The 19,522-nt window shown below is 38.5% G+C and overlaps 1 protein-coding gene across 8 annotated transcripts in view; it reads right to left on the reverse strand.

Annotated features, from left to right (window-relative positions):
• The window catches only part of fip1l1a (FIP1 like 1a (S. cerevisiae)), a 114,918-nt gene that overhangs the window by 51,671 nt on the left and 43,725 nt on the right, over positions 1 to 19,522 (reverse strand). For 6 of the 8 annotated variants that reach the window (XM_043690959.1, XM_043690926.1, XM_043690917.1 and 3 more), the window contains 4 exons: positions 17,600 to 17,705; positions 6,556 to 6,721; positions 1,893 to 1,919; positions 1,170 to 1,221 (listed from right to left, as the gene is read on the reverse strand). In XM_043690959.1, the coding sequence (XP_043546894.1) occupies positions 1,170 to 1,221; positions 1,893 to 1,919; positions 6,556 to 6,721; positions 17,600 to 17,705 (351 nt within the window). The remainder of the gene's footprint in view (positions 1 to 1,169; positions 1,222 to 1,892; positions 1,920 to 6,555; positions 6,722 to 17,599; positions 17,706 to 19,522) is intronic. The other 2 variants (XM_043690936.1, XM_043690953.1) reach the window with 1 other exon arrangement.

Raw genomic sequence — 19,522 nt, forward strand, 5'->3', positions numbered from 1 at the left:
GTATAATTTCATTGGATTCTCCTTTACCTTATATGACAAAACTATCTCATGCCCCCTTTTAGCCATTCTGATTTCTCTCTCAAGTGTACTCTGACGCCCTCTATATTCCGCAAGGAATTCAGTCGAGCCCAGCTATCTATACATATCACATGTTGCTTTTTCTTGACCAGGACCTCAATAACTCTCGTCATAATGAGTTGTAATTCACTAGGAGGTGGGGGTAGAATAAAAGCCAAATGAACGCTGACAAAAAAATCTAAAATAAACTTGCGATGCAAACCCAGCTACTATCATGTTGTTTTACCTTATAGTCTACTCAGAAGAAACAAGTGGAGATAAGTTCATGCATAGGGACTTGGTTTATTCATTTGATTATTTTATACTGAAGTCTATTTTACACTCATCAATTTGACCTTTGCACACTGTGACCAAGCAAAATATTCATATATGAAAATTAGCTTTCCACGAATGGTCACAGATCATGGAAAATGTTGCACATATTATGGTCTTTTTTAAAATGAAAGTAGCCCTGTCACACTGTTTCAATATCCAATGTAGATGAAAAGTCTGCGATTGTTGCTTCTGCTTTTTCAATTATTTCTTTCAGCAACCTCGAATCCATTCCTCTAGACCAAGCTACTTACTAATTTCCTTTTATGTCACTAACTTTAACACACTTTCTGTATGAATTTCTACCTAAGTGACAATCTATCACACTCCTCTTTCAGCATATAATCCATTTCATTTCTGAGGACATGCAAAGTATTCATTTTACACTTTAGCTCTGCCCTTTGCCTCTACTTGAAGATTTGCTTTTGAAATCTTAACAGGCCCAGGTAACAGGACAGTTATGAACTGTGACCAATGAATGTATCTTTCGGACTGTGAGTATAAACATTGGTGACCCCCAAGAGTGACTATGTGTTTTTTTTTCCCTCATATCCATTTGTAAATGATGCAAAATATAAACAGGGTTGTAAACAACTTCATAAGGATAGATGAAGATTTTGAAGCAATAAACTGAGCAAATACTTCCTAGGTATTACAAAATTGGTAACATGGGAGACAGGACTCAAAAGCAGAAAAGAAGCAGTCAATTATATGTAAAATGTATGTGCAAAGCAAGATGATACTTAAATTTGCTCAAAATTATAGTTTTATAATGTTACCTTTCTAATGGCACAAGTGAAGGTGGTGGAGCTCCAGGTGGAGGCAGGAAGCCTGAAACAAACATTTAATTCTTAAGTATATTCTTAAGCATTCCAATTTACAAGTTATAACACCAGCTCCACAAATGTACCACTTGCCTATTTAATGGCAAAAAAGCTTTGGATTTTCAATATTCCATGATTTTAGTAGTATCCGTGAATAAAGAAATATTGGACTTGTACTGACGGTTTTCCATTGGCTTTATTTTCACAGTCATAACTATTGCTTGAAATTAGACCAGAAAACAATTAAACTTCGGAGCAGAATTAGGCCATTTAGCCCATCATGGCTGCTCTACCTTTTGATCATGGCAGATTTGTTTCTTAACCCCAATCTCCTGCTTTCTCCCAGTAACCCCTGATCCCCTTACTAATCAAGAATCGGTCTGTCTTAAATTCACTCAATGACTTGGCCTCCACAGCCCTCTGCAGCATTGAGTTCCACTGATTCACCACCCTCTGGCTGAAGAAATTCCTCATCCCAGTTCTAATCAGAACCATTTGTCAAATACCGACATGGACATAATGCACTGAATTAAAGCCCAATTGCTTAGCTGAAGTTTCCATCCCAACACAAAATGGTGTAAATATAATTACAGTTGGCATGGATACTATTATATTCTATATTCTACTTTTATACACAAACTTAACTAAAACTACTATTTATAGTAATATGAAGCATACCTGGTGGTGGTGTCGTTAAAGGCATTCCTAGAAAGAAATATATTAAGTTAGTAACTCCATAAAGCACATCATTAGGTTTTATTTTGTACAGTACATGTAAAAGCTGGGTGCAGGTGGCAAATTGGATTTCTTGTTCTTTCAAATCCAACCTGAACTGATGAGACCAAGATCATCTTCAACTAAATTCAATGGGCACGAAAACAAAAAAACACATTTAAAATGTCAAGCATTGGTAAACTAACTCAGTCATCAACGTGGATTGAACTTTAAATGGTAACAGCAAGCTCTCTTCCAAGATCAGATTCAAGGCACATTGTTGGAGAGTGCAGAGGAGGCATTGCTCTGTTTTTAATCCGTGCCACACTTTGGGAATGCTAATAAATCTTAGAAATTCAGTGTGTAAAGAGGTCACTTGGCCCATTATGACCAGGCTACTGGAAAGTAGCTACTCTACTTTGCAACATCTTGGTCTGCAGCCATGTAGGTTTAGGCACTTCAAGTGCACATCCAAAAAAAAAGTGTTACCGATAGAGAAACAAACGTCTTTCAGGCAGTGAGTTCCAGTTCCGGCTCCTTTCAGGTATGAAAAAAATCTCGAATCTCATCTGAACCCCTTAACCTGAATTGATGCTCCGTGGTTTTGGGGCCCTCGCACTCAAGATATCTAGGACTTCCCATCCAATGACAGATTTGTGGGGGGCGGAGGGAAGAGAGGTTTGGGAGAGAGAGAGAGAGAAGAGGTGGGGGGTTGAGAAAGAGGTGGGAGTGGGTGCGAGGTGGAAGAGTGAGACACTGAGACAATCGCTCACATACCTTTCATAAAAAATAGCTTTTGTGATGCAAGTATCACTGGCACATATCGCTCATCCTTAATTATCCCGAAGGTGGTGGTACTGAGCCACCCTTTTCACCTTTTTCACAGTTTGTGATGAATAAACCTGCAGTCTGTCAAACCACTATAGAGAATGGTAGCAGATAGATTGCTCAGCCGTTTCAGAGGGCGCCTAGGGGTCAACCACATTACTGTGCGTATGGAGTCAAGTGTAGACCAGACTGGATGAAGGTTGCAGGTTTGGTACCCCAAAAGACATTAGTGAACCACAGGAATCATGATGACAATCTGGCAGTTTTATGACCATATTAATGAGAGTAGTGTTTTATTCCAGATTTATTTTCATTAATTATTTAAATTTAAATTCCCCTGAGTTGCAGTAGGATTCAGATCCCCACAGCATTAGTCCGGACCTTTGGATTACTACCACTATGTTTATAATTTTTGCCTGCCATCTGAAGAGTTGGTGGAAAATACTTCAGTGATAATATGTGACGAGCATTAATAGCTGGAGGTGGGACTTCTGCACCTCACTTGGGATGTAGTCCTTCCTCAGGGAGCTGCTGGTCAGCCTAACTGCCCAGCAATTCTGTCGTCCTAGCAAGGCCCAGACTCCAAAAGGGTCCTGACGGTCCAGAACCAGGTAAACATGAGATCTTATCATGGGGAGGACTGTAGAAAACAGCTGCAGGTGGGGAGGACCTGATGTGCAAAAGGGTTCCTTAGTGGAGATGTTAACCCCTTTCTGCCAGATGCCGGAGTACGGTCACCTACCTAAGACCACTCGGAATTTTTTTTTTAAAAAACAGACCTCAATAACCATATGCAAAACGGTTAGTAAGAGTCGGTCCCAAGTTATTGTTCCTCTTGGAACCAGAATGCCACTCGCATATTAGTAGGAAGCCTACTGTTACTGAAGCTCTGTGACGTTTCTTGCCATCGTAAGACAGCTAGCCAATATCACCACCTCGGTTGACATTACAGATGTCACTTAGGCAAGTAGTGGATGATTGCATGGTGTTCACTGTACAACTCCTCAAGGGCAGAAAAGTTGAGGCAGAAGGTAGATGTACACTCAAAATATGAATAACAAGATATTGTTTGAGACATCGACATGCTCTTCCTTTAACAACGTAATGTAAATACATGGACTAGCTACAGTCATTCTGAAACTCAACATCACAAATGCTTAAAAATAAAAATAAAAGAAAGAAATACCACAAGCAACACAAACATACGTGCTTTTCCAAAGCAGCTTGTGTCACTATTCAAAACTTAACCTTTATGGATCAATGGAAACTAAAATACTGTTTGAAATATGAAATTGCAATCAGTTTCAAATGTTCAGCATCAGAGGCCAGCCATCTGTGAACAATTTATTATTTCTTTCAAAGGGTGCCAGATGTGCATCTTTCATACTGTAGCAGCAGGTACAAAAACTTTTATTAAAGGGCTATACTCTCAAAACTATTTACTTGACCTTTTCTCAGATTCAGAAATGAAGCAGAGTATTAGTTACTGAAATCCTGAATTTAACTAATTTCTTACAAAGAAAAATATCAGTTAAAATAGTGAAAAATATATAATTGTACTGCGGCACAGTGCATTCTGTTTAATGGTTGAGAAAGCTTTAGCTTGAGATGTGAAGGAGACTAACTTTGTGCTCACTAAAGATACATTTTTTTTTCCTGTCTGGATACACTTAATGCAATTTCCAGGTTGGCGTTTGTGTTAATAAGCAACATTTTTTTTAAAAAAGCCTTGAAACAAATTGTTCAATAACCCCTTTCAACGCAGCCAATCAAAACTGATTTTTATGGCCAACAATCATGTGTTATCTTTCACTTTAACTGTGCAGCATGCACTTAAAACCAATATTCAGTGAAGAACTAAGGGGAAAAAGTCCCCACGCATGCTCAAATCCCCAAAAACCTCAAGTGACACAGGCTTTCCTGAGTACTTTAAAAATGGGCCAATGCTTCAATGGAAGGTTGGACAAGTAAAATAAATGCACATATTCTTCTGTAGCTGAAGTTCAGAATATTGTACTATGCATCCAAATTAAGTTGGCATAAATTCCATGACTGTGAAAATGAACTTCATTCATGAACTTATTCCTATTAATTTATTCAGTAAACACAGACTAATTGGATTTTAAAATTTGGTGGAATTAAGAGGGCAGAACATTTTCAAAGACATTCAGTACTGATCTGCTCTGCACCCGCAATCCTCAACCAGACTAAGCATTACTGAGATAAAAGACAAACATCGGCAACAAGTCATTATAGAAATGTTGCAACCCAAACTGGGATGGATTTACTCAACAGAATCCATATAATGCAATAAACTTGCAGAAATTTCCACTCCTGATGGTTTTGAAGTTGAAAGCTTGCAATAGAGAAGATCAATGTAATATCTTTAAATTTAGGGAAAGGGACACTACTTGCAAAACTACAGAAATTCAACTTACACAACAGCAAAACAGAACAGTACAACATAATAAAACAATCCAATATGGTTGAAAAATACTATTCTTTCTTGAAAAATTGTAAAATATACACGAAATCAAAACAAGTACATTAAAATACTTGCTAAAACTGGGACAAACTATAAAGTTAATAAAATAAAAAGTTTGATTAAGTGGTGCTGTATTTAATATAGATTTCAAAGAGTGTTCCACAGGATGTTTTATATTTGTAGTGATTTAAAGATTTTGGCACGGGAATACTATTCATAGGTAACAGCAGTCTTTTTCATTGAACCCAACAGATTGTAAGTTCTATTTTAGAAACTGCTTTGAAGATGAAGCGTTGGAAAGAGCACAATTAAAATACAACTAGGCATAAGCCAAATCTACACAACTTAACGACAGATGCCAATTTGGAGCATCAGGTTCCTAAGTTTGACTAAATATAGGGTGCATTAAATTAAGGTGCACTTTTTCCTTTGAAAAATGCAATCTTAGCATTCTTCCTACCTTTTATGTTTCCAAGGTTATTAAAAAGGAAATAACCTATTTCTTGCCTTAGGTCAATAAACAGTACATGTGCAATCATAAAAATCACATTCTCTATTGCTCTTTCGGTTGAAGTTCAAGAAAATCTATAATCAAAAACAATGCGCTAAAAATACTGGCAAAAAGTTGTAGAGAGTTCATGAAGTCTGCATAGCACCATACATTTGTTCTTCTTGAGTACAACAATTATCAACAAACATTGTCAAATTATGAACCTTTTCTTGAAGGAGAAAATAAGTAAAAAGAGGGTGCAAAGTGCTTTCCATATAAAATTAGTTGGCATGTCATAGTGACTCAAAATGATTTTTAACTTATTCCTTTTGTTTTGGAATTATATTATTCAATATTTTTTAAAAGCAAGATACTGAAATAATATAAAAGACAAAAGAAGAATTCTGACCACCCACTCCCATCCACATTCTTTGGATACCAGGTTGTCATGAAACTGGGCTAGGAATCCCAGTCATTTTTTTCCCACCCAGTATGAAGACTATTTTGGATTGGAGACTGGCTGAATTGGAAGTAAGTAAAATTAGAGGAGTATATTAACCAAATAGCATGGGGAGATCAAGCAAGTTACATCAAAAATACTTTTCTTTCTTTGCCTTGAAGCATTAAAAAGGACTTTCACCAGTGTTGCATTACAATTATTTTTGATTCAAACTAATATTGAGGTTAAATCCCACATACAATACTCATGGCAAAATTAAGATCCAAAAAGTTCAGACTTCAGGGTTATATGCAGAAGAGAAACAAAGTAAACACTAAACTGAAAATGCCTATTTCCATGTGAAAAAGAACAGCTGAATTCTGACCTGGTGGATGAAGAATTGGAGGCCCAGTATTGACAGGAGGTGGTGGTGGCAAGAATGGAGGAGGTGGCCCAGTCAGATGAGGTGGAGGTGCTCCTGGAGGTAGAAACGGAGGACGTTTTGAAGAGGTATTGTTATTAAATTCGGATGCTGGATGGTCTCCAAGAACCTTTGAGGAGAAAGGAAAACAACAAAATTCAGAATTAGATGCAACAGGGTTATGGTAAGCCCAGAAGTAATCCATTGGTATTATCGTCAACTATTTGATTAAACAAATTTGACTAAGCTAGTTGGTTAGTTATCAAGGCCAGCTGAAGGGATCGAACTGAAGAGTTCAGTGAAGCATGCTTCAATTTTGACACTTGTTATTTTGAAAGTACAAGATTTTTAATTGAAGCTCCCATATTGATGCTGCAACTCTGAAGTGCCTTGATTATCAACTTAAATTTAGCTACAAAACACAGTCAGCTCTATACTATTTTTAGCATTTTATTAAAAATTAAACTGATATGGGTAATGAATGATGTGGTTAGAAGTAAAATCACATGGAAGGAGAGAATTTAATAGGTCAATATCACTAATGATTGCTACTATCAGGAAGAAAAATGGCAAGTAGTTAAAACCCACAAATTATTCATGGATGAATTACCAGTATGAGATAATGATTACATTAGTTCAAAAGGAGAGGCTGTTAAAGTTACCAATAAAGTGGAAAGCCTCAGAATTGGTGTATTTTAGAATTTAGCAAAGAAAGGCCAAGAAACTATTAAGAAAAAAAACATGAAATTGACTACAAAGAACAATCAAAACGGACAGTAAAGGTTTCTAATGGGATGTTAAAAAAGTAAAGAGATTAGCAAGGACAAATTTGTTTCAACTACAGGCAGAAACATGTGACTTTATAAAAGAAATAGCAGAGAATCTTAACTAATACTTTGTTTTTGTCTTCAGAGGAAGACACAACAACCTCACAGGAATACTAGTAATCAAAGGATATGCAAGAACGAGGAATTGAAAGAAATCAATATTAATAAAATGAAGTAGTACTGGAGAAAATAATGGGATTAAAGGTTGAAAATTCCCCTGAACTTGATGATCTACACCTTGGAGTGTTGAAAGATGCGACTACAGACAGAAGATGATCACCAGGAGGATTCTATAGAATTGTGAATAGTTTTGACAGAATGGAAGATAGCAACATATTTTGGAAAGGAGAGAGAATGAAAGTGGAATTAAAGACCTTTATGCTTGATATCAGTAGCAGGGTAAATACTAAAAACCTATTATAAAGGATGTGATAACTGGACATTTTGAAAATAATGGTAGGTTTGGGTAGAATCAATGTGGATTTATGAAAACAATCATATTGTAATGATTGTAATGAAGTCAGCCAGACGGACATCAAAATATCAACACCCTGATTGGGGCTGTTAATCTTGTCCAATCAGGGAGTCCTGGAGGACAGACATAAATAAAAGAGAATGTCAGAAATGCTGCTCACTCTGAGAATTGGCTGTGGAAAGAACTGGATCAGTGTCAAGGCTTTCCACATGTAAATAAAGAGTGATTTGGTGACAGGACACCAGCCTCTGTGGAGTTATTTCAATATTTAACTCGACTGTTGATTTTTTGGGGGATGTAACTAGCAAAATAGACGAGGGGGAGCCAACGGGTGTGGCTGTAAACATGCATGGTCAATATGAGGCAGTGTTCGCTTGAGTGAGCCAGGGAGGAGTATATTTAGGCATTTTGTTCAAAGTTAGAATTCAGTGCACAGCATTAAAGATGTGGTTCAGATAAGATTTACAGCAAGAAGTAAAGTGTGTTGAGTGGGGATTTTAGTGAAGGTGGGAAGGAGATAATTTAACATTCCAGTCTTTGCTTTATTAAGTTCATTGGTTGGCAAAAAACTATTATTAGGGACTGTCTTTTAACAGCTGTAAATTAGAACAACACATTACTAGGAGTAAAGGTAGGTCAGGGTCAATAAAATAAAATAGTATAAATAAGCCAAAGCAGAATAAAGTTAAGAAGGAAATAAAGTTAACACATGGTATGCAACTTGGTCAATGGGAATGCATAGCCTGTATTATGTGGAAATCATAGCATCAGAAGATACAGAAGAGGTCCTTGGGCCCACTGAGTCTGCACTGACTACTCCAAATTGACACTAATCAGCAGTTGGCCCATAGCCTTGAATGTCACGACACTTCAAATAATTTTTAAAAGGTTGTGAGGTTTCCCGCCTCAACTATGCTCGCAGGCAGTATCCAAGACGACCATGTGCTTGCCAGCTGCAGGAACCTGAAGTCCAGATTTCAGAAGTCAAACCTGGCAAGTGTGCTGGTCCCTTAGGGGGGTATAGTCAAAGTCATTTTTTTGTTACACAATAAGTAGCCTGGCTGCACAGGAAGGGAGGTCAAAGAAATGAATTACAATAATGATAGAGTATCCTTTGGTTGGGGAAACAGGCATTTATGTGGCCATAGAGATAACATTAGAATAATATGTTGCCTCTCTGGTGCCAGGGTCAAAAGGTGTCAGAGAGTGGCTGCAGGTCATTCTTCGGAAGACGATGTGTGGACGATCAATGTCCACACATATACAAATCAATAAAGTAGAGGATATACTCATGCAGTCAGAAATTTGATTTTAGAAAAATCAATCAGGACCTCAAAAGCAGTAATATCCAGACTACTCCCAATGCCATGTACAAATGACAACAAAAACAGATGAATGCATTGATGGAAAGGTGGTGTGGAAGTGGGGAGTTTTAGATTCCTCAGATACTGGGTCTGGCTCTGGGGAAGATGGCAAACTTATTTGAGAAAGAAAGAGGACCTGTGAGGGTTGTTAACATAAAGAGATGCCCAATGTCTTGTACTATTTGAATGTCTACAGAAGATTAGCAAAAAAAACAAAGACTGATGAGGGATCAAAAAGGGAATAGTTTATGGATGCAAGGAACATGGCAAATGTATTAAAGGAATAGTTTGCATTTGTCTTCACCAAGGAGATATATGCTATCCAAGCCCTGATTAGAGGAGGAAGCTCTGTTACTACAAAAGCTCAAAATTGATAAAGTAGCAGTGCTTGTTACAAGGAAATTGTGGGGGCACGAACCCACCAAACTTTCAATCTTATCTAAATTCAGGGAAAGTGTCAGAAGACTACAGGATGACAAACATTATGCTCCTATTCATGAAAGGTTGTAAGGATTGGTCCTGTATTACAGACTAGTTTAACTAGTGGTTAGGATGTTTCTAGAAACAATTAATATGTGGCCATATGATAGCATTGTCAATGACCCCTTTCAACACTTTGCTGATGATCGAGAGTACATGGATAGGCCGTAACTGGCTCGGTGAGTTTATCCTTTTTTGTGCACAGGATATTTTAATTTGGGTAATTTATCACATTGTCAAGTAGATGTCAGTGTCAGAGCTTTACTGGAACAACTTGCTAGAGGCCTGGCTAGCTCTGGATCAAAATCTTCAGTACTATTGCAAGAATGCTGTCAGCACCCATAGCCGTTACAGTATCCAGTGCCTTCAGCCATTTCTCAATATCACATGGAGTGAATCAAATTTGTTGAAGACTAGCATCTGGTTATCAGGGATCACTTCTGGCTGTGATGAGTAATACAGTAATTATGGGCAACTTCAATTTACATATGGACTGAGTGAATCTAATTAGTAGTAATTCTGTGGAGGATGAATTGTTAGCATTTGTACAAGATGGGTTTCTGCAGCCGTACATAGAGGAATTGAGATATTGGGTTATTTTAGATTTACTATTATAACTAGATTAGATTAGATTCCCTACAGTATGGATACAGGCCCAAGTCCATATAGGCTCTCCAAATAGTAACCCACCCAGACCATTCCCCTCCCCTATATTTACCCCTGACTAATGTACCTAACACTATGGGCAATTTAGCTTGGCCAATTCACCTAACCTGCACATCTTTGGTGGAAACTGGAGCACCCAGAGGAAACCCACGGGGACAATGTGCAAACTCCACACAGACAGTTGCCCGAGGTGGGAATCGAACCCGGGTCCATGGCACTGTGAGGCAGCAGTGCTAACCACTGAGCCACCTTGCCACCATTGTGACACCTCTTATGTAATGAGAATGGACAACTTAATAACCTTCCTGTAAAAGAAAAGAGTTGAGCATAATGAAGTTTCACAATCAGTTTACATATGAACATACAAATGAGTAGCAAGTTATTTGACTCTTTCAGCCTGTGTGCATTCAATAAGATCATGGCTGAGCTGATGTTAACTTCAACTCAACACTCCTGCCTATACTTGATAATCAACAAGCTATATACCTCCACCTTAAAAAGTTCAAAAGATTCTGCCACCAATGCTTTTTGAGGAAGAGATTTTGAAGACTCACAACCCTTTATGAAAGATCATAGATTTTCATGTTTGGGATTAGAAAATGAAATGTAAGTTGGTCTGCTACAACTAGAATGCTAGGAAGTTTTTTTTGCAATTAGAGACCAAGAGTTGCTTATTTTTGAACTGGACAATATAATTGTTTTTAGAAATTGCATCAGGGAGAATTTATGATTGAATGGCACAAAGTTTATACATTTTGTGACAACTTGTGGAACAACAGTCATGATTATTGGCACACACTTCCCCATGGTGACACCACAAAAGTTTTTCCGCATCTCTATCCTTTATGGTTGAACCCCCAATTCTGGACACTCACAGCAAAAACACAATCTTTCTGCATCCACTGCCAAGATGCCTCAGAACCTTGGATTCCTGCAAGTGACATAGTTTATTCTGAACCAGGATATTAATGCTCAGCAAAGGAAACTATCAAGAAGTTAAGCTGGCTATGGTAAAAGGAAAATATTAGCAAAGACAAATGTGGGCCCATTACAGAAAGGGAAGGGAGAATTTAAAAATGAAACAACAAAAGGGCAGAGATTCTAAATAGTTACATAGATGCGATTTTCCTGTTCTTAGACTAAGTTGGGTAGGCATTTTAGGTGCCAGATTATTCTAGATTTGGGCAACTGGTGGTCCTCACTAAGTCAGTACACAATTCACCCAGGTTACCCTGTCTGGAGTTTTCTCAGTTTACATGACGATGAATAATTGGGGAGGTATTGAATCAAAACCGTTGAGTAGCTGTTAACTAACACTTAAGGGCCTTAATTGCTGGTAAGTCAAAAGTATCTGCAATGGAACTTCTTGCCCAACCCTAATTCGGTGTGGAGGAGAGAAGGAAGGGGGTTGCAGCCATACAGGATTAAATCACCCAAATTATTCTTATTCTCAACACTTCTCTTGCCACGTCCAGGAAGCAGTAGCTTTACTGTTTCTGTCAGTTTTCATTGAGGAAGACAGAAAATCTTTCAAAAGTATTTGGGAACAAAGGAACTTAAGATAAGGAGGAAGGGAAAGATATTTAGTAGATATTTAGTTAAATAGATTGAAGTCTGGTAAATTTCCTGAAACCTGCTACATTCTGGAGTGTTGAAGGAGGTGACCGTGGAGATAATGGATGGATTTGTCATCTTCAAACAAAATGCTCAGAAATTGCAACATAACCCTGCTATTTAAGCAGGGAAGAGTTGATAGGGGGAGAAAAAAAACAGGTCTGAGTGGAGTCAACATTGTTTTTTTTATAGAATCCCTACAGCACAGAAATAGGCCCTTCGGTCCAACAAGTCCACACCGACCCTCCAAAGAGTAATCCACCCAGACCCATTCCCTTACCCTATTATCCTATATTTACCCCTCTGACGAATGCACCTAACACTCTGGGCAATTTAGCTTGGACAATTCACCTAACCTGCACATCTTTGGATTTTGGGGGGGGGAAAACTGGAATATCTGGAGGAAACCCACATAGATACGAGGAGAATGTGCAAACTCCACACAGACAGTTGCTGGAGGCTGGAATCGAACCCGGGTCCCTGTCCCTTTGAAGCGCCATTGCTAACCACTGAGCCACCATGCCACCCCTTCTGAAAGGGGTATCGTGGTGGTCAAACCTGTTGGAATTTATTGAGGATGTTTCTTGTTGGATAGACAAGAGGAAGATGAGGTGTTTTCAGATTTTTATAAAGCCTCCTTCAAAGGTCCCACACCAGGAGCCTCGTAACCAAAATTGGAACAGGTGGAATGGAGGAACATACTGCTACAGATTTGGTTAACAGAGAAAGTAGGAGCAGATGGGTCATTTTCAAGATGACAAGCTGGTAAAAGTGGGGTACTGCAAAAATAAATCAGTGCTTAGTCTACATATGTTCACAATCTATTAAAATGATTTTGATGTGGGTATCAAATGTAATATTTCCAAAATTATTGTTGACACAAAACTAGATGGAAATGAGAGTTGTGAGGACAATGCAAGGCTGCTTCAAGGGAATTTATTCCGTCTAAGTGAATGGGCAAGAACATGGCAGGTGGCATATAAATGTGAATGAGTGCAAGGTTATACACTTTGAGAGAAAGAAAACTGTTATTTCTTAGATAGAGACGGGTTTGAAATGTCCAAAGGGCCCGAGATGTTGTTTTTCCTAATCAACCTATTCAGACATGTAATTACACACCCCTGGAGGAGCTGAGACTTGAACCCAGGCCACCTGGCTCAAAAGTAGGGACATTAACATTGCACCACAAGAGCCCCATCCCTGGGTGTACTTCCTTTCATTTAACCTATTTTTCAAATCAACCTGTTCAGCAATGTTATTATACACCGTTGGAGCAAGTGGGACTTAAACTGGGTCCAGGAGTAGTGACCCTACCACTGCACCACAAGAGCCCCTTCTCTGGGTGTTCTTGTTCATGAGTCACTATGAGCTGCAGGGGCAGCGAGCAATTAGGAATGCAAATTGTTCTTTGGTGTTCATCACAAGGGAATTTCGGTACACGAGTAAAGTGCTTTGCTGTTTTTGTATGGAGCCCTGGTGATCCAGCACCTGGAATATTGCATATAGTTTTGGTCTCTTATCAAAGAAGGGATACACTTGCCATAGAGGGATTTCAGCAGAGGAGTATCAGGCTAATTCCTGGGATTGCCTTATAAAGAATGTTTGAGGAATTTAGGTCAGTATTCCCTCAAGTTTTAAAGAATCAAGAGGTCGGCTAAGATTACATTTTTCCTCTGATAAAAGTCTACATCCCAGGACAGACTCTCAGATTAAGGGACAAGTCATTTAAAACAGACAGTGTGGAGTTCTTCACTCACAGCATAATGACTTATGAGACTTCTCTATCTCAGAGGGCTGTGGAAGCTCTGTCATTGAACAGGCTCAAAATTGAAATCGACAGATTTCTAGAACTAGTGACATTAAGGGACAGTGGGGAATAATGGCACAGCAACAGATGATCAGCCATGATCTGTTTCAATGGCCAGGCAGGCTCAATAGATTGACTGGTCTATTTTCACTCCTATTTCTCTGTTCCTCTATCAATGATTTGGATAGTGAGACCAAATATAGCAATTACAAGTTTGCTGATAGGAACTGTCGGAATGCAAGTGGTGAGAAGGATGCAAGGAGGCTTCAAGAGAATTTAGACAAGCGAAGCAAGTGAGCAAGAATATGACACTTGAATCATGCAGGAAAATGTTAAGCTATTCATTTTGGTGGGAAATTCAAAAATGAAAGGTAATTCTTAAATAAAGACAGATTGCAAAGTTTTGACATCCAAAAGGGATTGAATTGTCCTTGTTCATAAGTCACTGAAAACAAACATACAAATACAGCCAACAATTAGAAAGGTAACTGTAAGGCTTCGGTGAGACTGCACCTGGGATACTGCGTACAGTTTTGGTTTTGTTACCCCAGCTAGGATACAATTGCCTAAGAGGAGAGCAAGAAAGTCTCAGACTAATAAAAACAGAAGCTGCTGGAAAAGCTCAGCAGGTCTGGCAGCATCTGTGAAGAGAAATCACAGTTAAAGTTTCAAGTCCAGTGACCCTTCCTCAGAATTGGGTGGAATAGAAAAGAAAATTGGAACTATCAATCCCGAAGGGAGGAGCAGAACTTCTTTAAGGTGGGCATGCCTACAAGGGAAATGGCAGTGAATTAAATACTAATTAAAACTGAAAGAACTGCAGATGCTGTAAAGCAGAAATAAAAACATGAGTTGTTGGAAAATCTCAGCAGTTCTGAGTAAGGGTCACTGGACCTGAAGCGTTAACTCTGATTTCTTTTCACAGAAGCTGCTAGACCTGCTGAGCTTTTCCATTAACTTCTGTTTTAGCTTGACTTACAATATCTGCAGTTCTTTTGGTTTTTAGTTCACCTCAGACTAACCCCTGGGATGATGGATTATCCAAGGAGAGATTATGTGGACAGGGCATACATTCCCTAGCATTAAGAATTAGTGATGACCTCACTGAAGCATACTTTTTTTTCCAACAGGGCTCAACAGATTAGATGGAGATAGGATATTTCCTCTAGCTGTGAGGGCAGCGCAGTGTAGAATGGGGGTGGAAAGGTGGAAATCACACACAGTCTTATTAGTAGAGCATTTAAGACTGAGGAGAGGAGGAATTTCTACACTTCAAGTTATTTGTGAATCTCTGGAATTTGCTATCTCAGAGGATGATTCAGTCAGTGAGTCTGCTCAAGAATGAGATGGATAGAATTTTAGATACTATTAACATTAAGGGATATTTGGACAACACAGGAAAATAGCATTGAGGCTGAAGATCAGCCATAATCTTATTGAATGGTAGAGGTAGCTCGGGGGGGGGGGGGGGGGGGGGGCAAATAGTCTCCTCCTATTTTCTATATTCCTATAAATAGAGATAAATGGATTTGATCTATTAGCAATTACTGTCATACGGTAGGATAGTGACAAAGCTTTGAATTTAAATATTCAACAGTACATGAATTTTAGAAAAGGTGGACAAATGGACAAGGAAGTGGCGCAGTCCTGGCAATAAAACAGGAGGTAAAATGCAGTAGTGAATAAAAAGGACCTTGGCCCAGAAAATCAGGATATAGAACCTATTTGTTTAGAGTTAAGAAGTAACAAAAATCACCACTGGGGTGCCTTGAGCAACAAACAATGAGAGCTTGTCAGTGTAACAAGAAATTAGAGGTCTTAAATCTTCAATTAGAACATAGACAAGACAAATTGACAAAGTAGCCTGACAGACAAGTTTCATGGAATGCGGTGGAGACAGCTCCTTGAAATATAATTCCAGAACACTACTTAGGACCATTTTAGACTCAGAACTTTATGACGGGATAGAGTTTAGTAATTTTCTGCAATCCCCTTGGGAAAGAAAGGATCCTAACAACAGGATAGATCTCCACATTAAGTCCAAGAAAGATGTAAAGTACAAATCTATCAATTACAGATCTTGAAAAAGCAACCCACAATTTTCAAAATGGGAGAAGTGACAACTAAAGCTCAATTTGCCTGACCACACGAAACCCGGAGCAGAAGTAGATTACTCAGCCCTCGAGCTTGTTTCACCACTCAATAAAGATCATGGCAGATTGTGGGGAAGACACAAGCAGCTTGCAAAGATATATGGACTGGTTAACCAGTTGAGCAAGTGGCAGCAGAGGGAGTATACTGTGGGAAATTTTAAATTATTCACTTTGGCAAGAGGACTGGAAAAACAAATTGTTTTCCAACAAGGTGAGACTAATAAATGTTAGCATATAAAAGGCTCGGTACCCATATGGGCACTTCACAGAATTAGCAGAGGATCCCTAAGCAAATAGGCCAACATACCAGTTATCTTTCCATCATAAGACAGCTGAAATACAAGGCAAGGAAATCTTGCTCTAATTGGTCAATGCTGAGATCACACATGGAGTACTGCATATAGTTTTAATTTTTGCACCCAAGGAAGAACATACTTCCATTTGCCAGGTACAATGAAGGATCAATATATTGATTCCTTGGAGGAGAACTGTTTTGTGAATCAAGACTGGGCAGAATATCCTTATATTCTCTCAGAGCTACCAGCTCTGAGGAGTCATCATTGGATTCAAAACATTAATTCCATTTTCCTATCCAAAGATAGGACTGAGTTGAGGAGGAACATTGTTTACTGAGGCTTGTGAACTGTCCACCAAGGCTCAGTCATTTAAAAAATCGAAAAGATTCTTGGACACAAGGAAAATTAAGCGATAATGAGATGGAATAGGCACAGACAATTGATGTAGAAAGTCAGTCAAGATCCACTGATTAGGAGAGCAGACTCAAGAGGCGGTATTGCCTATTGCTGTTGCTATTTCTTGTAAAATTTCTGTAACCCACTACATACATCATATTTAACTAGATTCAGATTTGATCCCTTGATAGGGTTAGCTAAAGTAAGGTGGAAGGAACCTCAAAAAGGTGCATAAATACCAGCACAGACTAGTTGGATTCAATGGCATTCCCCCACCCCCACCTCCAAATGCTGTGAAATTGTAGCTAACATGTTGAGCGGAGTTGCAGTTGCGATATTTCTGAAATTTAAGAAGATTTAATAATAATCCCTACCCAAACTCTGCAGCAAATTACTCCAAAACCTGCCTCTTCTCACTCTTCATCTCATTTACCCCACTCCAATACAAAAACTATACTTCCAAGTTTTAACTTGATAGCAAATAGTATCAAACATAGACTCCTTGCTTGCTCTACTTCGGCAGATTTTTAAAAATCCTTTGTATAATTGTTAAGAACTTATTGCATGAAGTTACAAGGTTAAGTATACGAAAGAATCAAATTACAATCAGGAGGCCTACAGAACTGTGTCCATTAAACTCAATTCCAGAGACTTGCAACAAATTGCAAACTTTCCTATTTGTTATCACCAACAATACCATCAGCATCTACCACTTCTAACAAAAATAATCAAATAAAACAACATTCAATTTTGTTGAAACGTTTTACAAATTTGACTGTTGACATATCAAAACTTTGAACAGCTTCATCCATTGCATTATGAAAATTCAAAATTGCCTCCACCCCACCATCAGAAGTAAGTTTCACTAACACTATAAAATAGTTCAAGTGGCTTGATTGCTCGATTACATGTGCAAACTACTTGACAAACCTGAATGGCATTTTCATCTGCTCCACCCCTGTCTCGACGTCGGCCCTCCACACGAGCAATGGTAATTAACTGACCTCCAATTACCTCTATGGACCCAGACAACCTTCTGAAAAACAGATTATAGTTTAAAGTAGTGCAACAAATATATCCTAGTTGTTTCCTAAACAATCAAATACTGGTAACTTAAAATTTTATCCAAAACAATTACCCCAAACATATGATCAGGGAAAATAAACGCCTGATTTGAGGCTCATAACAAATTCAAGAGTTATTAAAAGATAAGCTACACTAAATATTTTTATCAGTAAAGTTCATTCAATCAAAACATGAAAGGAGAAAGAATGTATTTCCAAACATAATAAATATTACATTCACCAAATCTGTTCTTTTTATGCCAAATCGTTAGTTTTCCATAAAAAAGGAATTATCCTTTGTTTCACCAGAAGTAATCCAGCTTTCTACAAACCACTGAAATTGCCTTTTGCAATGGTATCAATAACATTTATTGCAGATATTAATTACCTTTTCAAAATTATTTTATGATCACTAATTTCCTGATCACTGTTAGTGCAATAATTTGCAATGATAGTGATGTTAATATGGTAAAACATCTCAAGGTGCTACACAAGCATCAAACAACAAATATGATGCACTGACCCTCCTATTCAATAAACTGTTGCACAATAATAACAAAAACCCCTAGATAAGGCATATAGAGGGGAAGGAAATAGAAATACTCAGACAGATTAGTCACCTTTTAGAGAAACTTACATTCTTTCAGCAACATTCAAATTTCCATTTACATTATAAATTAAATTTTATGTTGAGTGAAGCATCCCCATGAATTACAGTAACATTTTCTAATAGAAAAGATCACCAATTCCAAAGATGAATAAAAGCAATGGTTCAGCAAGAAATGGTTGAAAGAAATCCACAGTAATTAATTTTAAAAATTCAGGAACAATTGTTTTGCCGGTTGTGGTGTCGGAAGCCTATACTCCAAATGGTGAGTTAAGTCGCCCCAAATATTGGACCTCAGATGTCAATGCAATATTGAAAAAGTGTTGTGAAAGAAAGAAGCCAAGGATTTTGGCACATCAACAGGGAAACATACACCCAAGTCAACAATATTCCACTATCCTAATTTGTCTATCTTTGTTCTGTTCCATTAGACTTTACCTTTCCTAACATCCAGGTTCACTTCTCAACTGCATCTAACATCCCAAGCCACTTCCTTTCCAACAGGGGAGCATGGTGACTCACTAGTTGGCATTGCTACCTCACAGCGCCAGGGTCTTGGGGTTGATTCCATGATTCTGTCTGGAGTTTGCACATTCTTCTCTTGTCTGTGAGAGTTTCCTCGGGGAAATCCGGTTTCCTCCCACAGTCCAAACACGTGTCGGTTAGGTGGACTGGCTACCCTAAATTACCCATAGTGTCCAGGCTAGGTGCAATAGTCATGGGAAATGCAGGGTTTCAGGGGACAGGGTGGGATGCTCGTTGGAGGATTGGGGTGACCTTGACAGGCCAAATGGTCTGCCACACTGTAGGGGTTCTATAATTCTAAGGATGTCTCTAACAGTTGAAATTCACCACCTCAAAAACTGTAGGGCTCATTCTTAACCACAAATATGTCACCTTAAGAGCCTGCAGTTCAAAATGTTTTCTCCAGACCCAGTCCAAATTTTGAAACACGTTTCAAGGAGCTATTGTCCTAAAGTTTTATATTGGTTATCCTTTACATATGGGGGAGAAAGTGAGGACTGCAGATGCTGGAGATCAGAGCTGAAAATGTGTTGCTGGAAAAGCGCAGCACGTCAGGCAGCATCCAAGGAACAGGAGAATCGACGTTTCGGGCATAAGCCCTTCTTCAGGAATGAGGAAAGTGTGCCCAGCAGGCTAAGATAAAAGGTAGGGAGGAGG

Source organism: Chiloscyllium plagiosum, chromosome 1 (genome assembly GCF_004010195.1).
Source record: "Chiloscyllium plagiosum isolate BGI_BamShark_2017 chromosome 1, ASM401019v2, whole genome shotgun sequence".
NCBI classification, from domain to species: domain Eukaryota; kingdom Metazoa; phylum Chordata; class Chondrichthyes; order Orectolobiformes; family Hemiscylliidae; genus Chiloscyllium; species Chiloscyllium plagiosum.